This window comes from Arvicola amphibius, chromosome 14 (genome assembly GCF_903992535.2).
Source record: "Arvicola amphibius chromosome 14, mArvAmp1.2, whole genome shotgun sequence".
Lineage (NCBI taxonomy): Eukaryota > Metazoa > Chordata > Mammalia > Rodentia > Cricetidae > Arvicola > Arvicola amphibius.
Window position 1 is genome coordinate 58,820,467 of NC_052060.1, and position 21,546 is coordinate 58,842,012.

General features: G+C 45.5%; 1 protein-coding gene across 1 annotated transcript in view; it reads left to right on the top strand.

The window, feature by feature from the left end:
* Positions 1–21,312, top strand: part of Slc44a5 (solute carrier family 44 member 5) — a 108,625-nt gene extending 87,313 nt beyond the window's left edge. The window contains exons 14-24 of the mRNA XM_042054145.1: positions 641–740; positions 3,071–3,163; positions 3,773–3,860; positions 4,239–4,501; positions 5,148–5,242; positions 8,423–8,526; positions 12,851–12,924; positions 14,320–14,390; positions 14,508–14,596; positions 15,632–15,716; positions 18,697–21,312. Coding sequence (XP_041910079.1) covers positions 641–740; positions 3,071–3,163; positions 3,773–3,860; positions 4,239–4,501; positions 5,148–5,242; positions 8,423–8,526; positions 12,851–12,924; positions 14,320–14,390; positions 14,508–14,596; positions 15,632–15,716; positions 18,697–18,809 — 1,175 coding nt within the window. The 3' untranslated portion in view covers positions 18,810–21,312. The remainder of the gene's footprint in view (positions 1–640; positions 741–3,070; positions 3,164–3,772; positions 3,861–4,238; positions 4,502–5,147; positions 5,243–8,422; positions 8,527–12,850; positions 12,925–14,319; positions 14,391–14,507; positions 14,597–15,631; positions 15,717–18,696) is intronic.
* Positions 21,313–21,546: the final 234 nt, after the last annotated feature.

Sequence of the window (21,546 nt, forward strand, 5' to 3'; positions counted from 1 at the left end):
CCGAGAAACTCTGGGTATTCAAGGGCAGGCGAGACTATGTCCCCGAATGACACCCAGCACCATGCAAAGTGGGGAGAGCCAGAACAGCGGACACAGAAGGGGAAGCAGAGGACCATGGCCACGGCTATTCTGACCTTGCCTCAGGAAACAGAAACCACAACACAGAAAGAGAATCCATTTCAGTGTTGAATTGAGGTTTATAACTCTCGTGGGCTGAAACTCATAGAACTCTGCCCCACTGAGGCTGTTAGGTGAAGAAAACAGTCTTAAGGAATAAAATGCCTGTATGTGAAAAAGGACTGTACGGGGGGACATCTTAGGTCCTGTGCTGTCCTTACTCTCTGGGGCATTTCCTAGCTACGAGGAAAGGTGAAAGGCCCTCCCTGAGGTGGGTGAGCCAGGACCCCTTCCTTCAGTAGAAGCCTCCTCACTTGCTCCATTGTTTCTCTTGTCTGATAGCCAAATCTGCTTCAAAACTTCTTGAGGCCAAACAGTCTTGTTATATCCCCTCCCCCAATTCTAACACACGCCTTTGTTACAGCAGTTTCAGAAATGGTCTGCTAAGCTCACTCCTAGGTTTGCAGAATAAGCTTGCTCTGGTGCTGACTGGTACTGCAGACTGACGTCTTTTCCTGTTCAGTGATCATCTTGTCCGTCATCGAGGCCGTCCTCGTCATCGTGCTGATCTTCCTCAGAAGTCGAATCCGAGTAGCCATCATCATGCTGAAGGAAGGAAGCAAGTAAGGTGCTCAGCCGGTGCTAATGGCGGGTGTCAGGCTAGGGTGGGGGAGAGGCTCAGCCAGTGGTAAGGGCAGGTGTCAGACTGGCTGGGGGAGGGGCTCAGCCAGTGCTCAGGGCATGCACATGTGTGTATGTGTCTATTGTGTATTCATGAGTATGTGTGTGCATGATATGTGTATGCGTGGGGTGTTTGTGAATGTGTGTGTGCACATTAGTGTGGAAACCAGAAGCTGACGTGACTCCACTTTAGTTTTGAGACAGAGTGTCTCCCTGACTCTGGGCTGCACTTCTTCATTTAGACTTCCTAGCCAGTGAGCTCCTGCATCCTTCTGCCCCCACCTCCTCGGCATTTGGGATTACAGGTGTGGACCAGCACGCCAGCTTTTTGGGTGGGTGTCAGGGAGCTATCTCAGGCCCTTGTGCTGCACAGCAAGCCTTCAGCAAATGGACCATCTTCCCCGCGGTACCCACACCACCAGGACTTTTAAAGGAAGAAATTGAAGAACATTAAGAACGTGTTTTACGGTCAGATGTTTCCACTTACTGGCCAGGTCAAGGTCACCTCCAACAAGTCCTTTCTGTCTCCCATTCCACAGTGCAAACTAAGAATCTATGTAGCCTGTGCACACACACATGTGAACATGTACAGCTAGGAGAATGTCAGTCATGAAGTACAGATGGGGTTGGCGGTACCATGGGTCCTATTATCCCTTGGTGGCACATGTGTTAATATCACCGATTGAGAGAATCCGCAGAAGTCCTAATCACTGTAATCCCATGATATCAATTGTGTGCTGTGCATTGTGTGTGCATGATACGCTTTCCTAGTGGACAAAGTGCTGGTTCCTGAGTGCCTGACTATACATTCTGTATGAGAAACACATAATTCAGGCACACTTAACACCCAGGGCCACTCTCATTTTTAAAATGTTACAAAATAAACCATCTTTCATAAGATTCAATAATGTCTATAGTCTCCAGACTATTCCAAATGGTCACTTGAGAAAGTCTGTGCAGTCAGGTTTTGAATGAGGAGCAGGGAAAACTCCCCCAGGAAGCCACAGACCCTCTGCTTACAACAGTGGAAACAAAGTTGTTAACCACCCAGGGCAGAATTATTTTTAATTGTCTTTAAGGACTATTTTAACAAAATTGCCATATTATTATAATCATAGTGCCACCCGAAGCCAGTGGTTTAACAGCTAACAAGCTGCTGGTTAAACTCTGCCCCTTACAATAAAGGAGGCCCTGTCATTATCCCCTGAAAGTACTGATTTTCTGGGTGCATTTTTTAAATGGTACATTATTGTGTAGTTCACTATAACTCAACGCACATCTCACAACGTTCAATGTGTAGGTGAGTGTGTGGAGTATGTGTGGTGCGTGTGTGTGCTACTGTGTGGTGTGTACATGAGTGTGTGCAGTGTTGAAGGGTCAGTGTCACCGTGACATGTTGATAGATTGTCAAAGGGGAAGTAAGGGCCGGAATAAATGGACCAGAGTTCAGAGTAAACTTTGAATTAACGGCCTAAATTCAGAGTGTGCAGGAAGGGAAAGCAGCAGAGCTCTGGCAAGGGACTTGTGTGCAGGTGCATTTGATGTGGGGAGATTTCCTTAGCAGTACAGAATAGGAATGTGTTCAATCTGGAGACAGAGACTGGAGCAACTTCTTAAAAGCTGCTAGTGACAATCTAGCTGGGAACATTTGGCAAACCGTCACAGGTGAAATGTCCTAGGAGGAAAGCCTGCTGAAAACGGGTTCCTGTGTTGTGTGGGGTGACAACACAATCATCTCTTTCCCGGGAAGTGGTGGGTGAGATGCTAGAGGGTAGGTGAGGATGGCCTGTCCGACTCTTGTAGGATGGCATGAACTGCATCATAGTTCCCTGCGCGGTGCCTGCAGCAAAGGCCAGCGCAGTGTGGAACACAGCAGAGGTTTCTGACTCAGGAGCGGAATCTCACACTGTAACAGAAGGCCAGAAGGTCTTCTCTCACTTTAGGAAGCTAAGAGTCTAAGCAGAGGAAGACATCACAGGGCTGTGTCTGTCAAAACCTTGCTGGTAGGTCAGCAGGGAAGGGGACTGGAAGTCTTGTGCAGGAGCTGAGGTCAGCACTGGGAAACACACCTCTTTAAAATGAGTGAATGCATGTCAAAGCCAGTTCAGGACTTGCTGAAGAAAATGAGAAAATTATCAGTGACGATTAGCACCGTTACAGGAATCCAGTCTAAGGCTTGCATCTAGTTCTTACCAGATGAGTACTTGGTTATCGAGAGCGTGCAGACCCGATCCAGATTCCTGCTGAACATCAACTATTCACTTCGTTTCAGGGCCATCAGCTACATCCCCAGCACGCTGATGTACCCGGTTTTAACTTTCATCTTGCTGTCCATCTGTATTTCCTACTGGGCGGTGACAGCCGTGTATCCTTTGGCCGCTGACCTCTGCTGTTAGCTTTTTAAGTTGATGTGTAAAATAATAGATTTCATCATGACATTTATATATGTGTGTGTATGTGTATGTATATATATGATTACATATATATATCATATATATATGATTGCCCTTCACTCATAAGTGCCTTCCCACTTCCCTTCCCCAACCCTCCTCCCCTCTCTCCATAACGGATTTCTTTATCTCTGGAGTTCACCTTGCTGCTCCAGACCAGACCTCACGCCCAGGGTTTTTCATTCCTGTGAAGATAAGGAACAACATAAAGAAGTAACTGGATTAGGTTCCAAGCCTAAAAATGTGTCAATCAAATGTAATTTCCCCCTAAAGAAGTCACAGATACCTGTTCTGTTCTATTGCTTATTCTTGGCAATAACTAAGCAGGTGTCCTTCATCTCTCGCTGGTCTGTCAGGGCCCTGTCAGTGCAACTGGCCCATGATGCACTAATATCAGCCTCCTGGGAAGATGACCGGTACAACACGGGAAAGCGCATTCCTCCACAGTATGCCGATTATGGTTTTCTTATCTGTTTATCTTTAATTTAACAGTAAATGGTTTATCCTTAATCAAGGTTGTTCAGTTTCTTGGCTACATCAGGGGTACCAATATTCAAAGTCATGGTCCCAGAGGGGAAATGCATCTATGAAGATGAAACTTGTGACCCAGATGTGAGTAAAAGAATTCTGCTATCATCTGCATCATGAAACTGACGCAGGGGAACTTGGTACAGAAAGAAAGGGAGGTGTCGTCAGGACAGCGTTGGATGTAGCCGGTAGAACAGAGCTCGCTTTCCTGCAGTAAATCCAGGAAGCTGCTGTGGCAATGAAAGCACAAATAATGTGTAAAAGTACAGTAGGGAGAGAGTGGGTGCATGTGGATTGAAATCAGCCCTTTCCAGAACTCATTAAAGAATTCTATCAGTTAATATCTCAGAGAAGTAACAACCAGAAGCGATGGAAAGAGGACAGAATACCCAGCTGGGGAGCCACAAGGAAAGATAAGACCCACATCTAACGCCATGTTCTCGTGTCTTCTTCTGAGCACAGATTTTCCCTGAAACTAACATTCCCAAAGTCTGCCCTGGGGCATCCTGTAACTTCGCTTCCTACAGTGGAAAGAATGAGTATCTCAATTACATCATGATCTTCCAGATGTACAACCTCTTTGCCTTCCTCTGGCTTATAAACTTTGTCATTGCGTTGGGTCAGTGCACCCTCGCGGGGGCCTTCGCGTCATACTACTGGGCCATGAGGAAACCCGAGGACATCCCGAAATACCCGCTCTTCATTGCCTTCGGACGAGCCGTGCGGTAAGCTCATCACTGAACTCCACGCCCCTTTCCTCGGCTACAGTTTGTGCTCTGGTGTTTATGCTTGGCGAGTGAATTCAAGTGGAAAGGCGCTAATGAGCTGGAAATATAACTTGAGATTCATAGATGCTCGTTGCCTCTAGTTACGCGGCTTTGCAATCCCATGCCCCGTCAATGTCCTAAATCCCATAGGTTACCAGAGGTTACCAGAGATGATTGATAGGGCATAGAGCTGGACACCAAAAGAATTATCTTGTGGCCCCATTGATCAGGCCAAGACCCCTTCTAGGAGAACATATTATGGGTTATAGAGACAAGATGGATAAATGCTTTCAAACTTTCTGTGGAAAGCTCTATCGGTTTGAGTAAGAGATTACAAGAAGCCCTGCTTTTCTCCTCCCTTTTATCCAGGGAACTGTTCGAGAGGCACCTGTGTACACAGAACAACCCTTCACCTTCCGCCCTGTGTACACAGAACAACCCTTCACCTTCCGCCCTGTGTACACAGAACAACCCTTCACCTTCCGCCCTGTGTACACAGAACAACCCCTCACCTTCTGCCCTGTGTACACAGAACAACCCTTCATCTTTCGCCCTGTGTACACAGAACACCCTTCACCTTCCACCCTGTCTTGTCTTCCCCTAGATACCACACGGGGTCCCTGGCCTTCGGATCTTTGATCCTCGCATCAGTCCAGATGTTCAAAGTGATCTTAGAGTACCTGGACAGGCGGCTGAAAAGTAAGCTCGCAGAAGTGATCCTAGACTCCCTGCTAAGAGTGGGGTGGGGAGGGGTGACATTGCGGACCAGGGTGGAGAGGATAGATGTGGTAGAGATTTGAATATTTTGATACACAGTCCAACAGGACTTGCTAAGGATGGGGTACCAAGATGAGGGGTGTGAGTAGAGGGGAAGGGAGAGTGTCTGGGGTCCTCATGGTTGATCTTGTGGGGTCCAGGAGAAGCAAATTTCAAAGAAGAATTGAAGAATTCTGTCTTAACATATTACTGTGGAGGAACATGTAAGATGTCACAGGGGCAATTCCATATCTGCCAGGCTTGAGACACTGTGAGCCCTGACATCAGTCTTCATACACAGCACACGCAGCCCGCGCACACACACACACATACATACACACACACACAAACACACACACACACACACACACAGGCTCTGCTCACACCGTGTCTTCATACACAACACACACAGTCTGCACACACACAGGCTCTGCTCACACTGTCATTTCACACACAGCACACACAGTTTGCACACACACACACAGGCTCTGCTCACACCGTGTCTTCATACATAGCACACACAGTCTGTACACACACACACAGGCTCTGATCGCACCATGTCTTCATACATAGCACACGCAGTCTGCACACACACAGGCTCACAGGCTCTGCTCACACCGTGTCTTCACACACAGCACACACAGTCTGCACACACATAGGCTCACAGGCTCTGCTCACACTATGTCTTCATACACAGCACACACACACACACACACACACACACACATAGGCTCTGCTCACACCGTGTCTTCATACACAGCACACACAGTCTGCACACACACAGGCTCTGCTCACACTGTCATTTCACACACAGCACACGCAGTCTGCATGTACACACAGGCTCTGCTCACACCGTGTCTTCATACATAGCACACGCAGTCTGTACACACACACACAGGCTCTGCTCACACCGTGTCTTCATACATAGCACACGCAGTCTGTACACACACACACAGGCTCTGCTCGCACCGTGTCTTCATACATAGCACACGCAGTCTGTACACACACACACAGGCTCTGCTCACACCGTGTCTTCATACATAGCACACGCAGTCTGCACGCACACAGGCTCTGCTCACACTGTCATTTCACACACAGCACACGCAGTCTGCATGCACACACAGGCTCTGCTCGCACCGTGTCTTCATACATAGCACACGCAGTCTGTACACACACACACACAGGCTCTGCTCACACCGTGTCTTCATACATAGCACACGCAGTCTGTACACACACACACAGGCTCTGCTCGCACCGTGTCTTCATACATAGCACACACAGTCTGTACACACACACACAGGCTCTGCTCGCACCGTGTCTTCATACATAGCACACGCAGTCTGCACGCACACAGGCTCTGCTCACACTGTCATTTCACACACAGCACACACAGTCTGTACACACACACAGGCTCTGCTCGCACCGTGTCTTCATACACAGCACACACAGTCTGCACACACACACAGGCTCTGCTCACACCATGTCTTCACACACAGCACACGCAGTCTGCACGCACACAGGCTCTGCTCACACTGTCATTTCACACACAGCACACACAGTCTGCACACACACAGGCTCTGCTCACACCGTGTCTTCATACACAGCACACGCAGTCTGCACGCACACAGGCTCTGCTCACACCGTGTCTTCATACACAGCACACGCAGTCTGCACGCACACAGGCTCTGCTCACACTGTGTCTTCATACACAGCACACACAGTCTGCATACACACACAGGCTCTGCTCACACCATGTCTTCACACACAGCACACGCAGTCTGCACGCACACAGGCTCTGCTCACACTGCGTCGTAAAAGATAATGAAGTGGGAAAAAATTGGAGCTCTTATTTCCTGATTGAATTTCCTGATTTTAGATAAAATGATAGCATTAAGACAGGATGGTTTGGCAATCAAGTGGACATATAGACCTGGAATAACATGAGAATCCCACACATAAATTCTCACATTTAAAACCCTTTATAGGGAAAGACTAGTCAGTCTAAAGGTGATAGAAACATTGGAGTGCCCAAATGTGAGTACATAAAGTTGGACCAATATTTACAGTAAATATGAAATTAACCCAAAACACATCAAAGATCTAAACACAAGGGATAATGATATAATACTTCTCGAAAAGAAGAATCTTTATGTCATTGGATTTGGTGGCCTTTTCTTGACTTCACACCAAAAGCACAAGGAAAGAGAAAGCAAATTGGACTTCATGAAATTTAAAAACACGTGTGCATGAAAGGAACGGCACAGTAAAGAGACAGCCCACACAGTGGAGGAAAATCATTGCAAATGATATGCCAGGTAGTTAAAGGACTCGTGTCCAGAACCCATGCCGAACTCCTGTCACTCGAGAGCAAGCAGTGAAAGTCCAAAGGTGGCCCAAGGAGTTGAGAAGACCTCCCCTATAGACAAGAACGCTCAACTAAGACTGCAAGGACACAGTCATACAGGACGGACAAACCGTCAGAGCAACCGCAACAAACCAGCCATGAATAGCGCAGTGCAGAGTAGAGAAGCTGGACCCTTCCATACAAATGGTCACGGCACAGCCACCATGGAAACAGCTGCAGTTTGTAAAATGCTAAAGGCATAATTTCATAGAAACCCAGAAAACGACTCCCACATTGCTCCCCAGTATCCGTGATAACAGTACCACAGCCAAAGGATGTGACCCACTCAATTGTCCGCTAATAACGGGCAGGGTAAGGAGTGCATTCCACCTCCGGTGCGATGTTAGTGCTCAGAAGGGAATAAAGGGGTCGATTTGGAAGGCACTGTGCTAGGTGAGAGAGGCCAGATAAAAAAGAATCCTCTTTGTATCGTCCTACTTAGAGTTCCTGGGAGAAGCAGCCCTCTGCCAGCAAGTGAGAGAGAAGGGAGAAGGGTGGCTTTTGATTGGCCATTCATTTCTATTTGATTTAACAAGAACTTCTGAAAATGGATAGTGAGATTATTTTATGACACTGTAAAGGTGCTAAAGCCACTGAATTATATACCAAAGAATGGCTAAAATGTCAGCTAGGAATACATCACAGTAAAAAAGTCACACCCTGTTTCCAATGGGTCTGAAGGCTGAGGGTCGCTAACAGACTCACACACTCCTCCACAGAGGCACAGAACAGCGTTTCCAAGTTCCTCCAGTGCTGCCTGCGGTGCTGTTTCTGGTGTTTGGAAAAGATGGTGAAGTTTTTAAACAGAAATGCCTATATCATGGTAAGTAGGCCATTGCTTGTTTATGGTGCCCTTGCTTTGCCCAGCTGACCTCATGTCTGCCCTACTGCCTGAAGAGCATTCTAGTATCTTGTGATTGACTTTGTTACTGGGATAAGTGGGTGTGTGATCCCACACATGAATCAGGGCTATGCTTTTCCTGAGATGTTACTACCTTTGATAGCTCATTTAAGGGGAAATGCTTGTGTTGAAATTTTCAAAGTATGTTAGAGGCCCAGAGAGATGGCTCTGAGGGTAAAGATGCTGGCTGTCAAACCTGACGAGCCAAGGCTAGCCCTAGTTCCACAGGGTGGAAGGAGAGAATCAAATCCTGCAATGACTTCTACAGGCAAGCTATCGAGTGAGCATACACACATACACACTCGCACAAATACACACATTACTCATGCACACACATGTGCGCACACATAAATAAATGTAATTAGATTTTAAAATGATAGAAAATGAAAGTGTGGTAGATTGAAACGGTGCTTTATGTCTAAAAATTATTTAAGAGGGAAGCTGTTGTCCCTGGGTCCTGTAGTGTGAAGCGGCGGGGCTGCGTCCTGCCACCCGGCTAGCTTTACCCGAAATAATTACACGGAAACTGTATTCTTTTAAAACACTGCCTGGCCCATAGTTTCAGCCTCTTATTGGTTAATGCTCACATCTTCCTTTAACCCATATTTAGTAATCTGGGTAGCACCACGAGGTGTGGCTTACCAGGAGAGATCTTAACCTGCGTCCATCTCGGAGAGGAGCAGCATGGAGACTCCTATGGCGACTGCCTGAAGCGTCTCCCCCACTCTACTTCCTTGTTCCCACAATTCTGTTCTGTCTACTCCACCTACCTAATTTTCTCTTAAAGGGCCAAGGCAGTTTTCTTTATTAATAATGAAAGTAACACATAAACACTCCTCCATCATTTCCCCTTTTTCTGTTTAAACAAAAAAGAAAGGCTTTAACTTTAACATAGTAAAATTACATGTAACAAAACAGTTATCAAGCAAGTATTACAGTTACAATATTTAAATCTATTTTATCTTTTATCATAACTAAGGAAAGCTATAACTATCTATTTATTCTTCAACTCCATCAAAGACTCCAGAAGGATACAATGCTACCTAAGTAAACAAGAAATAAGTAACTTATAAAACTCTAGAAATGACAGAGACAACTCGCTGCCTGGACAGTCACCCAAAGTTCCTCTGTACTGTTGGGGCATCCATCTTCAGCCTACAGGCCCATAAGTATCCAGCAGACATTTTCATGAAGCAGGAAATTCCAAAGACAGTTCAGTCACTTTCTGCTGTGTCCTGCAGAACGTCTCGCAGACTCTTTAATGAATCAGGAACCCCAAAAGACCATCTCACCTTTAGGCAAGTTCAGCAGTCCTCTCTCTGCGGGTTCTTTGTGTCCAGTTTATGGAACAGTCCAGCCAAGAGCAGTTTCTTGCCCAAATGGCTAACAAACTCCATAAGTAGCCTCTTCGATGCCCATCTTCCTCTTGAAGTAGATTGGTGCTGCCAGGAGCAGACGTGTCTCATTGTCATGAAAAACCCTAAGTTATTAAAACATTAAATGCCATATTCTGCAGTCTTTGAAAGATATGAAGAATGTCTATCTAACTGAAATATATCTCTACATATCTAGAAAATCTAATAACATGACTACAAGCTTAACTATTATCAATGATTATCCATTAACAACCTATAATTCCTAATTATACATTACAGTTTTTAAAATGAACTACAATCACAATAGCTTAATCAAGATCAGAAATACATATACATATAACAAAATTGACCTTAAAATCTATACCAATGCAAATTCATATCTATATCATCTCCCCCTTTAAATGTAAAAGAACATTTATAAACAATATTTGGGAATATGGACGTAGTAATCTCTCCAAACTGCTTCCTGCTGAATGGGGGCGTTGTTATTTAGGTCTTTTATGGTATAACCTGTCTGCTAGGTTCATCTCAGTCGGCAGTTGAGCGAAGTCATTTTTTGAGGGTGTTCACAGCAACCTTTCAGGAGGGCGTGGTCTATCATACCATATTGGGATAGAAGCAATCCACAGAGTCTCGTCCTCTGTGAAAACAAAAGAAGAAACTCTTTTCCAAAGCATCATGTTCTTAGATCCAAATCCTGAAGTCATACCGTTAAGATGTCCATTCTGGTCTAGACTGGCAGCCCATATAATGAAATGTCTCTCTGTATTTAGCTCCTTTACAGTCAAAAATTTCAAAGAAAACACAATAAAATACATAATCCAGACTCTCTGTGAATTTTCCATTTTTACGTGGCTTATTTTTACTCTATCACTTTACTTCTTTTAATCTATAACTATCTGTACTCTGTCTCTTTAAAGACTTTACCCTTTTTTTAAGGCATTAACTTTATTTTTTATATTTTCTTCTTCTCTCTCAAGCCTACATACATTCATCCAACATTGTGACTCATTTAAAAGTCTTTTATGTCTGAATCTGTCCTATTGTGAATCTGTAATTTTTCTACTGTCGAGAAACATGTTTCATTTGCGCCTTTACATCGCTAAGCATTTAAGACTCTAAGCTGTGACATTCCTAGGTCAAAAACAGGTACTGTGAGCTTGCCACGCCCAGTGCAACATAGCTGAGCCGCTTGTGACTCTGAATCGGTTGCAGCTCTGAGCTGCAGAGCTGCGGGCTGCTCTGGATGTTGGCTCCACCTCTCTCCAATTTCAAAATGGAGGATGTACCATTTTCTACTAGCTCTGGGGCCGCCAGGTAGGAGCCGCACTCAGCACTTTAACTCTGAGACTGAGCGTGCAGCACAAAAACTCTTTTCATCCAAGTTACAGCCAAATCTGACATGCAGAGCACTGCGCAGTCTGAAAACACCTCTCTCTCTATGGCAGCAGGAATCCGCAAACGCTGTCCCGCTCGCCTAAGCCTGATTCCGCCATCTGCCCAGGTGCAGGCAGGGAGCAGTGGTCTCAGAGTACTTTCTTTCCGATACCTAGCGGGCACACAAACATCCAGTCCATAAAAGCCACTGAAATGCTTTATAGCCAGAGTTTGCACTGGCGGCACAGCGCAGGAAGCTGCATTTTAAAATGACTCAGCTTTTTTTTTTTTTTTGTGCCGCTATTGCGGAAACAGGAGATCTCTCTACAGCATGTCCAGGCAAACAGCAAAAAGCCGTGTTAAACACTCTCTCTCCTTTATTTGAAGCTTTTACAGGTTTTTATGTGGATTTAGTCACCACGTTGGAGCGCCAATCTGTAGTGTGAAGCGGCGGGGCTGCGTCCTGCCACCCGGCTAGCTTTACCCGAAATAATTACACGGAAACTGTATTCTTTTAAAACACTGCCTGGCCCATAGTTTCAGCCTCTTATTGGTTAATGCTCACATCTTCCTTTAACCCATATTTAGTAATCTGGGTAGCACCACGAGGTGTGGCTTACCAGGAGAGATCTTAACCTGCGTCCATCTCGGAGAGGAGCAGCATGGAGACTCCTATGGCGACTGCCTGAAGCGTCTCCCCCACTCTACTTCCTTGTTCCCACAATTCTGTTCTGTCTACTCCACCTACCTAATTTTCTCTTAAAGGGCCAAGGCAGTTTTCTTTATTAATAATGAAAGTAACACATAAACACTCCTCCATCAGGGTCCTTCCAAGAAGAAACCATCTTTCTAATAAGGGGATTTACATAATTTTAGAAAAGGGATTAATTGTTTTAACAAACTTTGTGTTAAAGAAGAGTGAGCTGTGGTAAGGCTTGGGCAAATCTCTAACTCGTTTCCTGTGAGAATGTGCAAGCCTCTACTGAGGAATTGTTTTGTTTACACAGTAGACTCAGAAAAAACAACTCCCTCAAAATGCGAAAACTGTACTATTTTACCATGTTTGCTTATTATCATAGTGCGGTGGGGACTGGGGCTGGGTTCATATGGTCATGGATGGAGATGCAATTAATTTACCTACAGTGAGAGGTCATGCTGAGCCTTTTAATTAGTAAATTCTCATAGTAGAAGGTATTGGCTTTCCTTAGGAGTAATTTATTTTGATGACAATATTCAATGTATTTAATAACTACTACAGTCAAATGTTTCAAAGATAGACTCCCTCATCTGAGACTTGAGGAAAAGGCTTGCCCCTACATACAACACTTGGCAAGCCCGTTAGTGGGGTCAAGGACAGAGAGCTCCTAGGCACCCTGCTAACCTAAATGTTGGAAGGAAAACAGGGTTGTTAGTGTGGAAGATGGCGGTGAACTGGACGGCCCTGGGTGTTGTTTGGTTATGTCACTAACACGTGTGTCAATCATTTTCTTCAGATCGCATTATATGGCAAAAATTTCTGTGAGTCAACAAAAGATGCTTTCTATCTGCTCATGAGAAACATTTTGAAGTAAGTAATCAGGCTGAGGACGACCATAGACAATCTGGTGAGACTTGACATTCTTCGCTTGTAGTTACCAGGGTGTTGCTGGCCTTAGCAGCCATGGATGTTACCTTTTAGTTTGGCAGATTTTAATCAACAGTTCCGTCCACCTAGGTGGCTACATATTTAATTTTTATTGTCCTTTCTGCTCAAGAAGTCTTCTAGGTGGCTTACTTTAGCATCTCGTTTGTGCCCGTTTTCTCCTCTCAAAATTGTTGAGAAATGGGTGTGCAGAGTCAGAGAATAAATTTACTGTAGAAGGGAGCGGCGGGGCCATGTCCTGCCACCCAGCTAGCTTTACTCAAAATAATTACACGGAAACCACCCGGCTAGCTTTACTCAAAATAATTACACGGAAACTGTATTCTTTTAAACATTGCCTGGCCCGTTATCTGTAGCTTCTTGTTGGTTGATTCTCATATCTTGCTTTATCCCATATTTAGTAATTTATATAGCACCATGAGGTGTGGCTTACCAGGAGAGATCTTAACCTGCATCCATCTTGGAGAGAAGCATGGCGACTCACTATGGCGACTGCCTGAAGCATCTCCCCACTGCCTGCTACCCAGCATTCTGTTCTGTCTACTCCGCCTACCTAATTTTCTGTTCTCTTAAAGGGCCAAGGCAGTGTCTTTATTAATAATGAAAGTAACACATAGACATTCCTCCATCAATTTACCATACTCAGGATCCAGGGTGCCTTCACTACTCCCATCAGATGACAGTAAAGACCACTACCCAAGTTCTTTGATCAAATTAACAAGCTTTATTTTCTATCAGACAGGGCTATCTCCCTAAAGTGGGGTTTGAGAAAATAGCATCAAACACAGGAGAAAGTGGGGTTTATATAGTCAAAAAAGCTGTATGACTAGGGGTTTTCAAGGTTTGGAAGATTTCCAAAAGAATTTTGGTGATGTAGGAACTTGGCTGAACATTTCAAAGTTATTTGGCAGAACATCTTATCAGGGTATTGGGAGCATGTCAAATTCCAGAAACAGGTTAAAGAAAAATCAACTTGAATTTTGCAGCAGACAGAAATTGACTTGTTTTGACCTTACAACAAAATGGCTTCCATCTGTAAGATGGGGTCAAGCTGGTCCATCACCTTAGGGAGTAGAGAGAGAACCAGAAACCTTCATTGTTCTTCATCCCACAGGGACATTGTTCCAGTGTCCTCTACTGTGAGTCTCGTTAGAAATAAGGACCTCATGCCTGACTCCCATGCTCCTGTCTTGCATTTAACAATAGCCAAATAAAATTTCACCAAATATGCAGGAGATACAAATCTATCTGGTGTAGATTTCAAATGCCGAGTGCATTCAAACACTGAATTATACTTTCTTGTTTTCCCTTGACGCTCAGAGTCGCAGTAACAGATGAAGTCACACACTTTGTGTTACTCCTGGGGAAAATTCTAGTGTCTGGGATTGTAGGTGAGTAGTGATAACAACAGGGATTCAAAGCTTTAAGGAGTTTGGAGACTCCTGTGCCACAAAAATTCTGATAGCCTTTCTCAGTGTATGATATCCATGTCCTGCTTTTTCATGTAGGTATCCTGGCCTTCCTACTCTTCACAGAGAGGCTGGAAAGGATTGTAGAAGGGCCGACGACTTTAAATTACTACTGGGTACCTTTCCTGGTAAGAACTGGTGACTTAGTCACTTGGGGACACTGTAACAAAAACAACATAGGGTGAGTGACTTCACCAATAGAAATCTATTCCTCCCAATTTGAAAGGCTTGGAGATGACAGCTGGGAAAGAGGTTGATTCTTCACATCACATGCTGGAGAGAAAGGTGGCAGACCAAGTCTCTTTGTAGAGGGGCACGATCCCCATGTAAAGGTGTTCCCACCGTGACCTGTGTCCCCATCGCTCTTCCCATAGCCTAGGGGGCAGTTCAGTCTGCTTCTGGTGTCGGGGTCCTTGGAAAGGGCTGCTCTGTTGCTAGGGCTGCGTGCAGAAGGTGTGCTGGGTGCTCTTCCATGAGCTACATTCATAAGGAGGTACTAGGCGGAGCAAGAGAAGCTAGCCCATAGTACACTGACTGCTGTATCCCCAGATACAGTGATAGGACCTTCTGGAAAAGAAGCTGGCCTTGTGAATCATGCCGGCAATGATAGCCAGGAGCTGATCCCCTATATTGGGCTCTAACTTGGACGAAGCGGTTCCCTGAAGGAGTGGATGTCTATGCAGTGAAGCATCTGAGTCTTCTCTGCAGCCGACATTCCCAGTCTCTGAGGATGAGTGGATGAAGAGCCGAGGGGAGTCCTGCTGGACCCAGCACAATAAGCCAGCTCTCCTAATCTGTATGACATAAATGTTTCTCCCTGAGGTCAGGGCAGAGGCGCAGAGAGGCTGAGTAACTTGAGGACCTAGGCAGCATGTGCTCTTAACCTCTAGACTCTCCTGCCTTGATGCGGGAACTCAAAACTGAGATTCTTTGGATAGGCACTAGGAATACGGGTGGTCATGTGAACGAGGACATGTTTTTATAATCTCAGGACAGCACGTTACCATAAAGCCAAAGGTGTCTATATTGTAGATGTTCCCCACATGGACTATGCCAATGTTTGTTTATCCTGCCTTCCATTTGCATTTGCCTCATTATTGTTCTGAGCGAAGTCAGTATGAACAAAGCACAATGTGCTGGACCTCTTCTCTGTCTGTTCACAGACTCTGGTGGTTGGATCTTACCTGATTGCTCATGGGTGCTTCAGCGTCTACTCAATGTGTGTTGAGACCATTTTCGTCTGCTTCTGTGAGTATCCACCGTGCATATTTGTCCTGTAGAAAACGAAAAGATGAGAAGGTGAAAACTCAGTTGCCTACCTGGCTTGGTGATTTGCTTTACCTAGGCTCGGATGCAAAGCAGCATTTATTTGGGAGGAGATTATTATTTGTAGATGCTTGTTAGTTCTGTTGTGGGGGATGGGAGGAAGAGAGAAGAGAGGGGGAGTGAGAGAAGCACGCATGATGATGGTGGTGGTGGAGGGGGTGGAGGTGGAGGTGGAGGTGGAGGTGGTGGTGGGGGTGGTGGTGGTGGTGGTGGTGGAGGTGGTGGTGGGGGTGGAGGTGGTGGTGGTGGTGAAGGTGGAGGTGGAGGTGGTGGAGGATCTGGGGATTGAACCTAGGTCCTTGCCTTTGCTAGGAGAGGATTCTAAGCTCTATTGCTATTTTCATCTGGTCTTTCCTCCTTGTATGTCTAACAAACCAGGAGGTAGGGTCAGGATGTAAGAGAATAGAACCTAGTAGCCATGTTATGGCTGAGAGATAATTTCTCTGTCACATGGGGTTTTCAGAGAGGCAGGCAGAGGAAGCTTACTTCCTGAGAAAATGCCTTGTGGAAGACTGGCAGTTTTAAGGCAGATCAGGAAGAAAGATAATTGCCGAAAAGAAAAAAAATCTAGAAAATAACATAATCTGGTGTTTTCTAAGCATTTGAGAATCAATTTTTAATAAACAAAGAAATCTGAAAACTTTATTCGCTAGATAGCTCGTCTGGCTTGTGAGGAACTGTGAGGTATAATCTTGGCCTTGGGTCTCTGTTTCATTTAAGAAAATGGAAAGAGCTGGGCGGTGGTGGCGCACGCCTTTAATCCCAGCACTCGGGAGGCAGAGGCAGGCGGATCTCTGTGAGTTCGAGGCCAGCCTGGTCTACAAGAGCTAGGTCCAGGACAGGCTCTAAAAAAGCTGCAGAGAAACCCTGTCTTGAAAAACCAAAAAAAGAAAAAAGAAAAAAAGAAAATGGAAAGATAACTGAGAAGCTGGCTTAAATTTCCTTGTTACCAGGCTTGGTGAGCTGAATTCTAGATCCTCTGTCTGAGTTAGGGCTTCTATAGCTGTGAAGAGACAGCATGCCCATGGCAGTTCTTATAAAGGAAACATTTAGTTAGAGCTGGCTTACAGTTCAGAGGTTCAGTCCATTGTCATCATGGGGGAACTTGGCAGCACCCAGGCGCAGGCAGCCATGGTGCTGGAGAAGGAGCTGAGCGTCCTGCATCCTGATCCGCAGGCAGCAAAAGGAGACAATGTCCCACAGTGGGCGTAGCATGAATATTGAGGTCTCATATGATTGCTCAAGCTGCCCATTCGAACCACTGCTCCTTGGTGGAAGGGGAGAACTGACTCCTGCAGGTGGTCCCCTCACCTTCATACATGAACTGTGGCCCATGCATACACGCACATACACTAAATCAATGAGTGTAATAAAAAGAAAACTCAAGGAGAAAAGGAAAGGGAGCTGGGCTGCTGTTTCCGTGGTTAGGAACGTATACTTTTGCAGGAGGCTGGAGTTAGATTTTCCATGAGTCCCGGCTCCCATGCAGGGTGATTTATGTCCTCCTATAACTGGATCTCCATGGGGACCGGACACCCCTGGCCTCCGGACACCTGCAGTTATGTGCACATCCGGACACCTCTGGCCTCTGGACACCTGCAGTTATGTGCACATATCCCCCCCCACACACACACCAATAAAATAACTTTAATGACTTTAGGACTGAGGAAATGGTTCAGTCAGCAAAGTGTTTGCCACATAAGCGTGCTCAGTCTCCATGTAAGAAGTTGGGAATTGTGGTGCCTGCTTGTGATCCCGGCACTGGAGAGACAGAGCAGTGGATCCCTGGAGCTTACAAGTCAATCAGCCTAGCCTGCGTGGCGAGCCCCAGGCCGTGGACAACATCATCTCAGAAAGGAAAGTGGAGAGCTCCTGAGGAGTGAGTGCTGCCCGAGGTTGACCACTGGTTCTCATGTGCATGCATGTGCACATATATGTGCACTCACACACACGCTCCCCACACACACATGTGCACCCACACAGAAGCTCCCCACACATACATGTGCACCCCCACACACACTCTCCACGCATACATGTGCACCCACACACACGCTCCCCATACATACATGTGCACCCACACACATGCTCCCCACACATACATGTGCACCCACACACATGCTCCCCACGCATACATGCGCACCCACACACACGCTCCCCATACATACATGTGCACCCACACACATGCTCCCCACGCATACATGTGCACCCACACACACACTCCCCATACATACATGTGCACCCACACACATGCTCCCCACACATACATGTGCACCCACAAACATGCTCCCCACACATACATGTGCACCCACACACACGTTCCCCACACATACATGTGCACTCACACACACACACACTTCCCACACATACATGTGCACCCACACACACGCTCCCCACACATACATGTGCACCCACACACACGCTCCCCACACATACATGTAAGTAAAATAGCTTAGCCTTTAACCCCCGTGCTGGAGAGACTAAAGCAAAAGGATGACCAGTGCCAGGCCAGCCTGGGCTAGATAGCAAGAGCTTATCTCAAAAGCAAAAAGGCTTGGGCTATGAAATTAAATCTTTGCTTTACATTTTCCATGGGGTCAGTGATGTGCAGCAGCTCGTGACCTTCTGAAATGAACAGTCGCAGAGCTGAAAGGTGACACTTTAGAATCCCCAGGAAGAGCTTCCTTATGAACGTGGAGATAAAGATCCAAGGATCCAAGGGCCCAAGGGGCAGAGGCCAGTTCGCGCCTTCTCCACCACCAACATTGCCTCCCTTTGCCTCTATTAGACATGCTAACGCTGATTTCTCTGGTTTCTCCCTGTTCAACTCTCCAAATTGTAACCTTCTGGGTCCCTGTTGTGCTGTGGCTCCTGCCTTGGCCCCGCCTTGGCCCCTGATACCCAGGTGAAGATGTGGAGAGAAACGACGGCTCGGCAGAGAAACCTTACTTTGTAACCCCCAGCCTGCACAGGATTCTCACCAAGAAGCGCCCAGGTTCCCGGAGACAGACAGAGTAGAAAAGCTCCAAGCAGGAGCTTTGTGGATTAGGTTGATTGCAATGTGAAAACGCTGCTTTGGAGCAGGGTGCAAATTCTGTGCTGTTTCTGAAAAGGCTGCAGTTGGTGCCACTGGGGGGAGCAGGCGTTTGACAGTGGCCTAACGTTCTTTCTAGACTGTGGTCCCAACTGCAGAAACCTGCAGCTGACAATGTTTTACTAACTTTTATAACTTTGCTAGCCTTTCGTTTTTATAGGTGTATATTTGTAAAGGATATTCAGGCAATTTTTCTACAACACTATAAGTGCGTGATCGATTAGCCATAAATGTACCGAGTTGTAGTTGACCGGTATGTGGTACTAAATTTGTAAATATGGTGCTATGGTTATAGTTACTGTTTAAGCTGGTGAACAGCTCTCTAAACTGTGATTCAGCTTATAATCCTGGTTCCCTAGAAAGCATATTTCAGTCTGGTGAGTCCATGACAAGTCATGTGAAGCGCAGGTCCCCTGGGTTCTACCGCTAGCATTGCTGCAGATGACGTGAACCTGTGGCCCTGTGGTCCATCTGTTTCAGAAACACAAGACTCATAACTGGGGTCAAATCTAGGTTTGGGGATATCATTTCCATTACTATGAGCCTTTGGCTACCCTGAGAATATTCTGAAAGAGCAGAAATGGCTACCTCGTTCATCTCTTGCCTTTTGCCCGAGTTTCCAGTCATGTAGAAGGCCTTTGGACTCTCCTCTTCATGGGTACATGCCTGAGCTCATGTGACTACATTCTGCAGAAGGTCTGAGTTCAACTTTCAGTGAGGGAAGTACGCTGATGGGTCCCTTCAGATTTTATTCTAAGGAAATGAATGGACCAGTGGCCTTCTATCAAGTATGGCATCTGATACTTTCAAGGGTGTGCTTGGTTCAAATTGGAAAATCTCCTCCCCACACCACACCCCCAGGGCTTAGAGAGGGAGCTGGTTTATTGTGGCTGTGCCTAAATGTCACACAGTGAACTGGACCCATACACCTGTCTGCTCTTTCCTGTGTGAGGAGGGGACTGATGGGCCACATGGCTAATTAAAGCCCCTCCAAAGAGCACAGGACTAATCAGTGCCCTTTTGGTTTTGATGCTAAACTCATGTCAGATTGTCTATATATTAATAATGAAATGTGTGGATATCAATACGGCCCTCACACTTGAGAGTCGGAAATATATCCTTGAGTTATGAGTTAATATAAATGCTAATTTATTTAATAATCCTGAAGTGTGTGGATCTAGATTTAGAACTGTTTTATTGAGACTTCCTATGGAGAGCCAATTGTTCCAGAAGGTTTTCAGTGTGTCGTCTACATGACAGCCAGCGGCTTGTGCTTGGTCTACTTTATTGAGGTTGTTCAGTCTCAAATGTCACTTGGAAAAGAGCCTTCTTTCTTTCCTTGATAAGGTAGAAAAAGTGATCTCTTATTTTTTTTCTTGAATTTAGTAGTATTTTGTTTTCAGCCATGCAAGGACCTCAACAAATACCTTAAGAATGTGACATTTACCAGTGAAGCTGCAGCCGCAGGTGTCTCTTGTCTGGACGTGGGTGTCTCTCTGGATTGTGATAAGATACTTGATCCAGCTACACACAAAAATTAGCGATAGATCAGATGCGAGAAACTAGCCGTCGTTTTGCTGTATTGTGGTGTATTCCCCAGAAAAATAGTCTCTGTTTATTACTACTGTACTTAAAATGTGTAGAGTAAAATGAATGTTGTTTCTGAGAAGAATTTTAGAAGCCATTTTCATATACAGCAATTAAAGTTTTTAAAACACAGAGCAATATTTTCAGAACTGTCCGTGGAAGATTTGAAATTAATTGTAAAGACCACTTTGTCAAGGTTTTACATTCTAAGTTGTCATTGGAAAAACAAAGGCAATTTGGAAACACTGTAATTTAGAGAGTAAATTTGGGTGGGGAGTAAACGTTTCCTCAGTCATTCCATGGAAAGGCTTGGACTTTCGCCAGAACTGACCTGGGACACGATGTATTAACAAGGGCTGATTGTTCTCCATAGCTGTTTACAATGATGCTGATGGCCTCTAAAAAAAAAACCGATGTTTGGCGTTGCTGTGCAGAGGGTGGGCAGCAGGTGGCGATGTTGCTCCTCCCACCGCTTTGCTGCGCTATTGACTCTCTGCCCTCCTCCCTCCTAGTGGAAGACTTAGAAAGAAACGAAGGCTCTCCTTCCAGACCCTATTTCGTGACTCCGACCCTAATGAAACTTTTGATGGAGCACAAAACGGATAAGAAGCATTAGGAGAGCCAGCTGGGCACCCGCCACCTGCGTCACCTCCTGCTCTGTCACCTCCTGTTCCGCTGGGTCCATCCGACACTCCTTGCACAGTGCTTTGGTCGGGGACATCTGTATCCACGGCCTTGCTGCTTGCGTTCCGCATCTTATACCAAAGCCCACACTGTAACCTGTGAAGCCATCAGAAGCCGCAAGGGGATTGTTAATAACATGCAACATTTTTATACTAAGATCTTTCGTTTTGTATTTTTTTTTAACATAAAGAGGCTTGGATGTTTGGAAAAATATATTGGGTACATTCATATTCTTTTCATTATTAACTTAATGGTGTATACATGATTTAAATCAGTAGCTCCTAATAATTTTTTTAAGATGACAACTAAAAAGACTTCTGCAGGGAAAAATTGATAATTAAAGCAAGATAAATGTTTTTAGGTCCCTTCCCCACTGCTGTTTGACAGTAA